The sequence below is a fragment of the Procambarus clarkii genome, chromosome 54, assembly GCF_040958095.1.
Source record: "Procambarus clarkii isolate CNS0578487 chromosome 54, FALCON_Pclarkii_2.0, whole genome shotgun sequence".
Taxonomy (NCBI): domain Eukaryota; kingdom Metazoa; phylum Arthropoda; class Malacostraca; order Decapoda; family Cambaridae; genus Procambarus; species Procambarus clarkii.
In genome coordinates, this window is record NC_091203.1 from 25,215,165 (window position 1) to 25,228,803 (window position 13,639).

The following is a 13,639-nucleotide window of genomic DNA, read 5'->3' on the forward strand; positions in this document are numbered from 1 at the left end:
ATCTTTGACGGCTTTGGTTACATTTATTAAACAGTTTACAAGCATGAAAACTTGCCAATCAACTGTTGTTATTGTTATAAACAGCCTCCTGGTGCTTCGGAGCTCATTAACTGTTTAATAATTGTAAACAAAGCCGCCAAAGATTAAGAAAAGATGGACAGGTTCGTCAGTGCTTGCGTAACAGCTTCGTGAATCTGGCTTCAGGTCTAGCGATGCCGCGGGATTTAAACCAACGACTCCAACCTTCCCTAACTACCCAACTGCTGGTATAGAGGCTGGTAATTATAGCAACCTAGGCCGCCGCCCCCCCTCTGGCTATCCCCCCCCCCTATCTTAGCCATGGTACATCACCTAGTACTCTCTATCTTAGCCATGGTACATCACCCAGTACTCTCTATCTTAGCCATGGTACATCACCTAGTACCCACTATCTTAGCCATGGTACATCATCTAGTACTCTCTATCTTAGCCATGGTACATCATCTAGTACTCTCTATCTTAGCCATGGTACATCATCTAGTACCCACTATCTTAGCCATGGTACATCATCTAGTACTCTCTATCTTAGCCATGGTACATCATCTAGTACCCACTATCTTAGCCATGGTACATCATCTAGTGCCCACTATCTTAGCCATGGTACATCATCTAGTACTCTCTATCTTAGCCATGGTACATCACCTAGTACTCTCTATCTTAGCCATGGTACATCATCTAGTACTCTCTATCTTAGCCATGGTACATCACCCAGTACTCTCTATCTTAGCCATGGTACATCATCTAGTACTCTCTATCTTAGCCATGGTACATCATCTAGTACTCTCTATCTTAGCCATGGTACATCATCTAGTACTCTCTATCTTAGCCATGGTACATCACCTAGTACTCTCTATCTTAGCCATGGTACATCACCCAGTACTCTCTATCTTAGCCATGGTACATCACCCAGTACTCTCTATCTTAGCCATGGTACATCACCCAGTACCCACTATCTTAGCCATGGTACATCACCTAGTACCCACTATCTTAGCCATGGTACATCACCCAGTACCCACTATCTTAGCCATGGTACATCACCCAGTACTCTCTATCTTAGCCATGGTACATCATCTAGTGCCCACTATCTTAGCCATGGTACATCATCTAGTACTCTCTATCTTAGCCATGGTACATCACCTAGTACTCTCTATCTTAGCCATGGTACATCATCTAGTACTCTCTATCTTAGCCATGGTACATCACCCAGTACTCTCTATCTTAGCCATGGTACATCATCTAGTACTCTCTATCTTAGCCATGGTACATCATCTAGTACTCTCTATCTTAGCCATGGTACATCATCTAGTACTCTCTATCTTAGCCATGGTACATCATCTAGTACTCTCTATCTTAGCCATGGTACATCACCCAGTACCCACTATCTTAGCCATGGTACATCACCTAGTACCCACTATCTTAGCCATGGTACATCATCTAGTACCCACTATCTTAGCCATGGTACATCACCCAGTACCCACTATCTTAGCCATGGTACATCACCCAGTACCCACTATCTTAGCCATGGTACATCACCAAGTACTCCCTATCTTAGCCATGGTACATCACCCAGTACTCTCTATCTTAGTCATGGTACATCATCTAGTACTCTCTATCTTAGCCATGGTACATCACCTAGTACTCTCTATCTTAGCCATGGTACATCACCCAGTACCCACTATCTTAGTCATGGTACATCACCCAGTACCCACTATCTTAGCCATGGTACATCACCCAGTACTCTCTATCTTAGCCATGGTACATCACCCAGTACTCTCTATCTTAGCCATGGTACATCACCCAGTACCCACTATCTTAGCCATGGTACATCACCTAGTACCCACTATCTTAGCCATGGTACATCACCCAGTACCCACTATCTTAGCCATGGTACATCACCCAGTACCCACTATCTTAGCCATGGTACATCATCTAGTACTCTCTATCTTAGCCATGGTACATCACCCAGTACCCACTATCTTAGCCATGGTACATCACCTAGTACCCACTATCTTAGCCATGGTACATCATCTAGTACTCTCTATCTTAGCCATGGTACATCACCCAGTACCCACTATCTTAGCCATGGTACATCACCCAGTACTCTCTATCTTAGCCATGGTACATCACCCAGTACCCACTATCTTAGCCATGGTACATCACCCAGTACCCACTATCTTAGCCATGGTACATCACCTAGTACCCACTATCTTAGCCATGGTACATCACCCAGTACCCACTATCTTAGCCATGGTACATCACCCAGTACTCTCTATCTTAGCCATGGTACATCATCTAGTACTCTCTATCTTAGCCATGGTACATCACCCAGTACCCACTATCTTAGCCATGGTACATCACCTAGTACCCACTATCTTAGCCATGGTACATCACCTAGTACCCACTATCTTAGCCATGGTACATCACCTAGTACCCAGTTGATGTACCCATGCTCAACTATAGCATGACCAGTGCCAGGAGTGCCTCTCCTGCCTCGCCACAGTCATGGTAGACCATGCCCAGTGCCTGGAGTGCCTCGCCACAGTCATGGTAAACCATGCCCAGTGCCTGGAGTGCCTCGCCACAGTCATGGTAGACCATGACCAGTGCCAGGAGTGCCAGGAGTGCCGCGCCTCAGGGCTGCACCAATCAATAACCTGTGCGCCAGGTTTCAGGGTCTGTAACTCACACGGGTTGTTGGGTGCTCTTTAAAAATCCCCTGCACTGGGAACCAATTGTTTCTGTATCCTCACTGGTGTATACATGGAGCATACTTGGCATATAGGTGGAGCTGTAAGCATACCTGGAGTATACTTAGAGAGGGTTCAGAGTTCCACTTGTCAGGAACATTCTCTATTCTCCAATTTATAAATATAAAATAAAACTGTCTAAAGCCTATATCTCAAAGACAAAAATATGCAACAGTTGAATCTAAATAAACGAGACCTCCCATTTGGCAGGTTAAAAATACACCTGTTTTTTTATAGCAAGAGTAATCCTGTATATGGTAATTATTTACCCAGGGCTTGGAGGCCAGGGGAGTGGGTTGGGGGGGGGGGGAGACACTCACCTGAGCGCTACCCTTCATCACCTGAACTGGCACCTGAGTAAAGCTCTAGGTGGGGGGCGGGGGAGGGGAACAGTCACCTAGGGACAACCTTCAGATAACTGAGTAGAAGAACATTAGGATTGTGAAACCTTAGCTTACATCTCCTCCTTAGGATACTGTGACGATAATCTCTTTCAAGAGAGATTGAGCCTGCTCTTCCCTATATCATTCACGTCATTTTACAAGTACAAGATACTATATTGAAGATACGTCCACCAGTATCGCCAAACGTTTTGCCCAGGAAGCAAAGCGTACCTTGCACCACCCGACACACCGGCTCCGCCCGTCGTCAACGAGCAAACTACCCATTCTCCGCCTGCCTGCTCCTGATTGGCTGGTGTATCGCCGACAACACCTGCACCTGCACTCACGCCCCCTACCTGAGTCGACGTCTGGGCCAGCTCACGCCGTACTCCTCAGAATATCTCTGTGCTCTTAGAAGTTGACATCTCTCTCTGGTAGACTAAGCCCTGGCTGTCGTGTACTAAGGGAGGTGGCAGCTTTAGCCAATATTCTCAGCACCTGATTATTATTATTATTATCTTGCTCTTCATTTTATTTTAGAGTAAATTTCACATTCATTAATTATTCATGTTGTTTTGTTTGTTGACTTGTTTTGAATTTTACGTAAGCCAAGGGATTGTCTTTGTTCATATCTTGTTTTCTAGAGTAATTAGAATTTCATTGTTTATATTTTGTGTTTTGTGTCTTCCCATTACCTTACCACAGACAAACAGGCAAGCAGTCTCTTTTTTTTTTCTGTAGGTGTGACAAGGCATTGCCACCTGCCATTGGAGGACTGCCGAACATCAACACTCCAACACTTTACCGTCACAATACACACACACACACACACACACACACACACACACACACACACACACACACACACACACACACACACACACACACACACACACACACACACAGGTGTTGTAACAAGCTAACCACGAAAAACATATTACCCAATAAAGAGGAGAAAAACTATATTTTACTGAGGCAGGTATAGACTCTGGCAGGTATAGAGAGTAAAGGTCACAGAATACTGCAACAAACCCAACATTGCCCAACACAGTCAAACAGTGAGCAATTATGGCACCGTTCACCTTCCTCCACTGAGCTGGTATGGTGATGGTGATGGTGATGGTGAGGGTGGTGGTGAGGGTGATAGTGAGGGTGGTGGTGATGGTGATGGTGACAGTGATGGTGATGGTGAGGGTGAGGGTGATAGTGAGGGTGGTGGTGATGGTGATGGTGACAGTGATGGTGATGGTGAGGGTGAGGGTGATAGTGAGGGTGGTGGTGATGGTGATGGTGACAGTGATGGTGAGGGTGATAGTGAGGGTGATGGTGACAGTGATGGTGATGGTGATGGTGATGGTGAGGGTGATAGTGAGGGTGGTGGTGATGGTGATGGTGACAGTGATGGTGATGGTGAGGGTGAGGGTGATAGTGAGGGTGGTGGTGATGGTGATGGTGACAGTGATGGTGAGGGTGATAGTGAGGGTGGTGGTGATGGTGACAGTGATGGTGAGGGTGATAGTGAGGGTGGTGGTGATGGTGACAGTGATGGTGATGGTCATGGTGACAGTGATGGTGGTGGTGATGGTGACAGTGATGGTGATGGTGAGGGTGAGGGTGAGGGTGATAGTGACACCTGAACGTTCTAACGAGCGGGTCTGTTCCACACAGAACTAGAATTATTATATATATTAATAAAGCAATTTACCATAACAGATGATCAGTATCAATTGTGAAGCAGGTGACATTAAAAAATATGAAAAAACACATCAAAATACACAATTAACACATCAAAATACACAATTAACACATCAAAATACACAATTAACACATCAAAATACACAATTAACACATCAAAATACACAATTAACACATCAAAATACACAATTAACACATCAAAATACACAATTAACACATCAAAATACACAATTAACACATCAAAATACACAATTAACACATCAAAATACACAATTAACACATCAAAATACACAATTAACACATCAAAATACACAATTAACACATCAAAATACACAATTAACACATCAAAATACACAATTAACACATCAAAATACATAATAATATGTAAATTACACCATAAACATGTCAAAATACATAACAAACACACTAGAACACAGTAAGAACACACACACCAGACACGTCAAGGTGTATCAGTGTGTCTACATTCACTATTTTGTTCATACTGTTCTCTACATTCTGTTTGGCCACATGAAGAATACTATGAAAGGGGTGTTCTTCATTTGTTCTTCGTGTGGGATAACGGGTGTTCTCAAGTGTTACGAAATGTGTTCATTTTCGCAATGCATAGTCCTGGGTCGGTTTTTTGTGGTCCTGAGCCGGACCAATGGAGATCAGGACATCAGAGAGAGGGAATCAGAATAGGACTGAGACGTGTCCGTTAGATAAGGGGTTTAAGGGGGGGTTGGGGGGGGGGGTTGTTAGTGTCACTGTTAATAGAGGGTGTAGGAGAAGAGGCGTTTTTGGGTTCCCTTTAGGCCTATAGTGGTCAAGAGGGGAGCCCAGACCCCCCTGCCCCCCCCCCCACCCCCGTCATCTCCAGGGGTATCTAGAGACATCGGTCGTCTGATTGGTTTATATATCTAATGGCTTGAGGTCACGGTTAATGGCTTAAGGTCACGCTTAATGGCTTAAGGTCACGGTTAATGGCTTAAGGTCACGGTTAATGGCTTAAGGTCACGGTTAATGGCTTAAGGTCACGGTTAATGGCTTAAGGTCACGGTTAATGGCTTAAGGTCACGGTTAATGGCTTAAGGTCACACTTAATGGCTTAAGGTCACGGTTAATGGCTTAAGGTCACGGTTAATGGCTTGAGGTCACGGTTAATGGCTTAAGGTCACAGTTAATGGCTTAAGGTCACGGTTAATGGCTTAAGGTCACAGTTAATGGCTTAAGGTCACGGTTAATGGCTTAAGGTCACGGTTAATGGCTTAAGGTCACGGTTAATGGCTTAAGGTCACAGTTAATGGCTTAAGGTCACAGTTAATGGCTTAAGGTCACGGTTAATGGCTTAAGGTCACGGTTAATGGCTTAAGGTCACAGTTAATGGCTTAAGGTCACAGTTAATGGCTTAAGGTCACGGTTAATGGCTTAAGGTCACGGTTAATGGCTTAAGGTCACGGTTAATGGCTTAAGGTCACGCTTAATGGCTTAAGGTCACGGTTAATGGCTTAAGGTCACGCTTAATGGCTTAAGGTCACGGTTAATGGCTTAAGGTCACGCTTAATGGCTTAAGGTCACGGTTAATGGCTTAAGGTCACGCTTAATGGCTTAAGGTCACGGTTAATGGCTTAAGGTCACGGTTAATGGCTTAAGGTCACGCTTAATGGCTTAAGGTCCCGCTTAATGGCTTAAGGTCACGGTTAATGGCTTAAGGTCACGGTTAATGGCTTAAGGTCACGGTTAATGGCTTAAGGTCACGCTTAATGACTTAAGGTCACGCTTAATGGCTTAAGGTCACGGTTAATGGCTTAAGGTCACGCTTAATGGCTTAAGGTCACGGTTAATGGCTTAAAGTCACGCTTAATGGCTTAAGGTCACGGTTAATGGCTTAAGGTCACGGTTAATGGCTTAAGGTCACGGTTAATGGCTTAAGGTCACGCTTAATGGCTTAAGGTCACGGTTAATGGCTTAAGGTCACGGTTAATGGCTTAAGGTCACGCTTAATGGCTTAAGGTCACGCTTAATGGCTTAAGGTCACGGTTAATGGCTTGAGGTCACGGTTAATGGCTTAAGGTCACAGTTAATGGCTTAAGGTCACGGTTAATGGCTTGAGGTCACGCTTAATGGCTTAAGGTCACGGTTAATGGCTTAAGGTCACGGTTAATGGCTTAAGGTCACGCTTAATGGCTTAAGGTCACGCTTAATGGCTTAAGGTCACGGTTAATGGCTTGAGGTCACGGTTAATGGCTTAAGGTCACGGTTAATGGCTTAAGGTCACGCTTAATGGCTTAAGGTCACGCTTAATGGCTTAAGGTCACGGTTAATGGCTTAAGGTCACGCTTAATGGCTTAAGGTCACAATACTAAAAGTGATTGAATTATCGTAAATAAATGTTCATTTTGAACAATTGTAATTTGTGTATAATGTATTTGTTGCTGTTGCATAGAAGTCTATGTTGCTGTTTACAATTTCTTTGTTTTCTTTGTTAAACTACTTCATTTGCATTCATGAATGGTGGCTCGCTGCTAAACAATTTGTGTGTTCATTGTATGTTTCTAAGTGATCAAAATGTTCTGTAATAATTTGTATTATATGACCTCAATTAGTCGTGGTGTGTGTGGCCTTCATGATAACACAAATGTGGCCCATATGGCCCTCTGGGGACCCTCAGTTGTGGTGTGTGGCCCTCATGACAGCAGAAATGTGGCCCCTATGGCCCTCTGGGGACCCTCAGTTGTGGTGTGTGGCCCTCATGACAACACAAATGTGGCCCCTATGGCTCTCTGGGGACGCTCAGTTGTGATGTGTGGCCCTCATGACAACACAAATGTGGCCCATATGGCCCTCAGTTGTGATGTGTAGCCCTCATGACACCACAAATGTGGCCCATATGGCCCTCTGGGGACCCTCAGTTGTGGCGTGTGGCCCTCATGACACCACAAATGTGGCCAATATGGCCCTCTGGGGACCCTCAGTTGTGGTGTGTGGCCCTCATGACACCACAAATGTGGCCAATATGGCCCTCTGGGGACCCTCAGTTGTGGCGTGTGGCCCTCATGACACCACAAATGTGGCCAATATGGCCCTCTGGGGACCCTCAGTTGTGGTGTGTGGCCCTCATGACAACACAAATGTGGCCAATATGGCCCTCTGGGGGCTCTCAGTTTGACATGCCTGGCCCGTACTACTGTACAAGGTTCTGCTAGATTACGCAGTTCACAGGATGGTCGGGGTTGAACCAGTCGTTGGACTGGGGGAGCTGTTTGGCTGACTATCAGTGAGACATTTCTGACTCCAAGACAACAGGAGCTGTCTTTTGGTATGTGTACGAGTCCCTTCTGCACATGCTGGGCATTAGGGCATCTGCTGTGTTCATTCTGGTAAGTGCGAGGCTCCATTGCAATATTTTTTTTAATTTATGTAGGCCTGTAATTGCCTGTGGTCGTAATAATATATATTTTTTTTTTTGAGATATATAGAAGAGTTGTTACATGGTTGTAGAGCCACTAGTACGCGTAGGGTTTCGGGCAGGTCCCTGGAATACGATCCCCGCCGCGAAGAATCGTTTTTTCATCCAAGTACACATTTTACTGTTGCGTTAAACAGAGGCTACAGTTAAGGAATTGCGCCCAGTAAATCCTCCTCCCCGGCCAGGATACGAACCCATGACATAGCGCTCGCGGAACGCCAGGCGAGTGTCTTACCACTACACCACGGAGACTGTTAAATCGTTATATCGTCGCCTTATGTCGTTGGGATGTGTCGCTGCTGCGTGATTCAGTTCTTATGTGTAATTTCTTGGTTGTGTGTTCTTAGCTCTGCTTGCTTGGTTGTTTGTGATGTGTGGAGTAACGGCCCGCGTGTTTGGATGGGTCCTTTACTTTATACTGTGTATGTCGGGAGCCGGTCGGCCGAGCGGACAGCACGCTGGACTTGTGATCCTGGGTTCGATCCCAGGCGCCGGTGAGAAACAATGGTCAGAGTTTCTTTCACCCTATGCTCCTGTTACCTAGCAGTAAAATAGGTATCTGGGTGTTAGTCAGCTGTCACGGGCTGCTTCCTGGGGGTGGAGGCCTGGTCGAGGACCGGGCCGCGGGGACACTAAAAAGTCCCGAAATCATCTCAAGATAACCTCAAGATGTCTTGTTTCTATGCTGTCTAGAAACAGTTAAGTGATCATTATTGTTTAAGTGGTAATTGTTAGTGTGTTGTTGATGCTGTTAATATGTTTCTACCAGGTTAGGTTAGGTTAGGTTAGGTTAGGTTAGGTTAGGTTAGGTTAGGTTAGTTAATATGTTAATATGTTTCTACCGGGTTGGTGTGTGATGTGTAACGACCTATATGTGTTGTAGGTCAAGTTTTGATTTGACTGATTTCCTGTAATGTAATTATGCATGTCTTTAATATTGTATTTCGTGCTACTGTATTGAGTTACAGTTGTGTTTCTTATTTGAATTCTGTATTCGAGTGCTGCTGGTGTATTGTTGAACATTGTATATATTGGATTCGCCTTTCGACCGTCAGAGGGAGTGGACGTGTCTGCTGAGCTCTGCAGTCTTTCTTTATCAGCCAGGTGTTGTGAGCGGTCGTTGGTCTTAGGTGGGCAGGAAATTCTCATAAAGGTTCAAAACGTTATAAAAAAAACGTTAATTGAAAGTTTCCTCTTCTAACCTTTCCGAGTAAGCCGGACGACTCAAACAGAAAACGGGACAGTACGTCACTTTTGTGAGTCGATTTCATATCAAATTATGCCCACTTTTGGCCATAGCGCCGCGCATACGAGCGAAAAGCGACGTTATTTTTAAGAGGACGGGTTGGGTGGTGATGCTTGCAGGGGCCCTGCGCCCGTGTGGGCTTGCGTGACGGGGAAGCCCTTACCATCCTGTAAAGCGGTCGTTAATGGCTGGCCTCGAATTCTCCGGCATTCTGGACAACCCAGCTGTGGTGGTAGCATTGTTTGATGTTATGCGTGTTGCTGTGGCCGAGGTCGGTGGTGAGCGGATCATATCTAGCCACCGCGGACGTCTTCACAGATTTTATCCAGCGTTTTGACCGGTGCTCCCTCACGTTGCTTGGGCATGCTGGGACTGGCCATATCAGATCGTAGTGGAACAACAACGTATGTGAGTGTCCACGGTGCGCCCTTTGAGTGTCCGGACGACCTGAAAAGACGTTATTTTGGACAGTTTGGGCGTGTGTTGAACATCCATATGAATGTGATTTTTTCTGGCTATCTAAAAGGCACACCAAATGGGGCCAGGAGGCTCACCATGCTACTTACAGCTGCCGGCCCGTCCTCTGTAATGCTGATGGGGCTCTACGTCTGGGTTTTCTATGCTGGTCAGCCCCGTATGTGTTTCTGGTGCTGCTTGTCGGGGCACCTGGCTGCAGTGTGCCGTGCTGGCATAGTGGAACGTGTGAATCTCCCCAGGGAGGAGGATTTCAACTCTTTAGTGGTCCCGGAGGATTCTGCATGTGCCGCTGCGGGTGTGGGTGCTCCCCCACGTGCAGGAGTACGGGTGTTCCGTGTTCTCTGAGGATGACGTTCCTGGAGGTTCCTGTTGTGCCTGTCCTCCCTGTACAGGGTGTTGGGGCCTCGTTGCCTCCTCCTGTAAACCCACGCCTCACGCTGCTGGTTCTGCGAGGTGGGGGGTTGTTGCCCCCGCTGCGGGTAGCGGTGAGGGGGCGAGCTTTGGTCATCGTATTGAGGAAGGACAAAGTGAAAAGGGACACCGTGAGGAAGCACCCTGTGAAGACGGTCCCCCCGTGCTGCCGCACAACGTTGTGAAGGTATATACTAGCTACAGGATCTGGAGGCGGAACACTTCATATTACGGGCTCACCATAGCCCGTGCTGCATGGACATTTCGATCTGAGTAGCTAAATCTGAAACATAATTCGTCTCATCCTTAAGGGCTATTCATACCCGTGCCACCTCTAGGGCGGCTTAATCTTAATCAATGGAGGCGGAGTGGGCGGAAGGTTTAACGTGTGATCTTACCGGTTCATAAGAGTTTTCTTCCTCGTGAGTGGTGGTGTGTGCGATGCGCTGTTCTTTAGTTTTCCTCACTTGTCCCCACTGGTTTTTAGTCTTGTTTTAATAACTTAATAACATTATATTTAATAACATAACATAAAGGTCTTCTACTCCGCCGTTATATAGAGGGGACTGAGGTTGCATGAGTATAAGACATATCGTTATACAGCAATAACTAAGAGGTGACAATCAATGACATGACAGGTGACAAACATTAACATGACAGGTGACACACTCAATCTTGTGACAAATGACAGGGAATGACATGCCAGGGGTGATATAAGCAATACTGTGACAGAGGTGACAAGAACTATGACAAAGGTGACATAATTAGTAACATGAAAGAGGTGACGCAAGCAGCATGACAGAGGTAACACAAGCAGCATGACAGAGGTGACACAAGCAGCATGACAGAGGTAACACAAGCAGCATGACAGAGGTGACGCAAGCAGCATGATAGAGGTAACACAAGCAGCATGACAGAGGTGACACAAGCAGCATAACAAAGGTGCCATAGGCGCAACAGGAGGAGGAAAGCCCATCCCGAAAGTCGTACTTACAGAGGGAAGTGATGGAGCCTGAGTGGGCGGGGCCAGAGACATGCAGGGCCCTGATTGGCAGCCGCGACGACACACGTGACAGATTTGAGGCGTGTGATTGGTCAGAGGAACTGACGTCACTGGGACATGGGGACACAGGGCGGGACGAGGTGGATCCCAGCTTGTCCACATCTACAAATCACAAACATGGTCACGGGTCAAACACAGACATAAACAATGAACAGGGTCAAGGGTCAAACAGAGACAAACAAGGGAGTATATAATGATACAGTTAACAGCCATTAACCCAGCCCTAAAAGCTATCAGGTGATTAACCTCATTCACAGCTTGTTGGCCAATTAACACGGTGCTAGAGAAGATGAGGGGGCCAGATTCACGAAGTAGTTACGTAAGCACTTACGAACCTGGGGCCAGATCCACGAAGCACTTACGAACCTGGGGCCAGATCCACGAAGCACTTACGAACCTGGGGCCAGATCCACGAAGCACTTACGAACCTGGCTGGGGCCAGATCCACGAAGCACTTACGAACCTGGCTGGGGCCAGATCCACGAAGCACTTACGAACCTGGGGCCAGATCCACGAAGCACTTACGAACCTGGCTGGGGCCAGATCCACGAAGCACTTACGAACCTGGCTGGGGCCAGATCCACGAAGCACTTACGAACCTGGCTGGGGCCAGATCCACGAAGCACTTACGAACCTGGCTGGGGCCAGATCCACGAAGCACTTACGAACCTGGCTGGGGCCAGATCCACGAAGCACTTACGAACCTGGGGCCAGATCCACGGAGCACTTACGAACCTGGGGCCAGATTCACGAAGCAGTTACGCTTACGGAAAAACTTACGAACCTGGGGCCAGATCCACGAAGCAGTTACGTAAGCACTTACGAACCTGGTGCCAGATCCACGAAGCAGTTACGTAAGCACTTACGAACCTGGGGCCAGATCCACGAAGCAGTTACGCAAGCACTTACGAACCTGCCCATCTTTTCTCAATCTTTGGCGGCTTTGTTTCCAATTATTAAACAGTTAATGAGCTCCGAAGCACCAGGAGGCTGTTTATAACAATAACAACAGTTGATTGGCAAGTTTTCATGCTTGTAAACTGTTTAATAAATGTAACCAAAGCCGTCAAAGATTGAGGAAAGATGTACACGTTCGTAAGTGCTTGCGTAACTGCTTCGTGAATCTGGCCCCAGGGCCTAACACGAAGCCTGTACATCTTAATCATAGTCAATTAGGTTACATTTATTACAACACTTTATGAGCTCCGAAAAAGACTTACGAGATTCTTATAACAATTATATTCGTCGGTTGACCAATCAGTTGAATAGTTCCCAAACTTATAAACTCTTTAATTCAGACTTAAGCCACCATAAGTGACGAAAGATGTACAGGCTTCGTCAATGGACAAGTTAATGCTTGGTGAATACTGACCCTTTCTCAGGAGGAGCCTTAAAGCCAGGTCATGCCACCTAAATCAGATGCAGGAAAGACCTGGGTAAATACTGGTTTGGAAAACACGAGTGGTGATGTATGGAACAAATTCACGGGTAGCATAGACAGTTGGGTGTTTCAAGCGTAGGTTAGACATATGAATGAGTTTGGGTGGACATAAATGGCTAATTTTAGATGGAATGTATGTATTGTAGACCATAAAAAGTCCACATTTTGTACTATAGGTAATCTTGAGATGATTTCGGGGCTTTTTAGTGTCTCCGCGGCCCGGTCCTCGACCAGGCCTCCACCCCCAGGAAGCAGCCCGTGACAGCTGACTAACACCCAGGTAACTATTTTACTGCTAGGTAACAGGGGCATAGGGTGAAAGAAACTCTGCCCACTGTTTCTCGCCGGCGCCTGGGATCGAACCCAGGACCACAGGATCACAAGTCCAGCGTGCTGTCCGCTCGGCCGACCGGATCCCCACCATAGGTAGTTTAAAGGGCTACACAAAACTACAACCTAACCAGTCTTAGGCTTAAATATGTCATCCTAGGCCTAGCATACACTTAGACTTAACTGAATATATATATATATATATATATATATATATATATATATATATATATATATATATATATATATATATATATATATATATATATATATATGTTAAGGCATATATATATATATGTCGTACCTAGTAGCCAGAACGCACTTCTCGGTCTACTATG

General features: G+C 46.1%; 1 protein-coding gene across 1 annotated transcript in view; it reads right to left on the reverse strand.

Annotated features, from left to right (window-relative positions):
- LOC138352753 (uncharacterized) overlaps positions 1-13,639 on the reverse strand; it is a 118,279-nt gene that overhangs the window by 22,373 nt on the left and 82,267 nt on the right. The window contains exon 3 of the mRNA XM_069305340.1: positions 11,462-11,632. Within this exon, the coding sequence (XP_069161441.1) occupies positions 11,462-11,632 (171 nt within the window). The remainder of the gene's footprint in view (positions 1-11,461; positions 11,633-13,639) is intronic.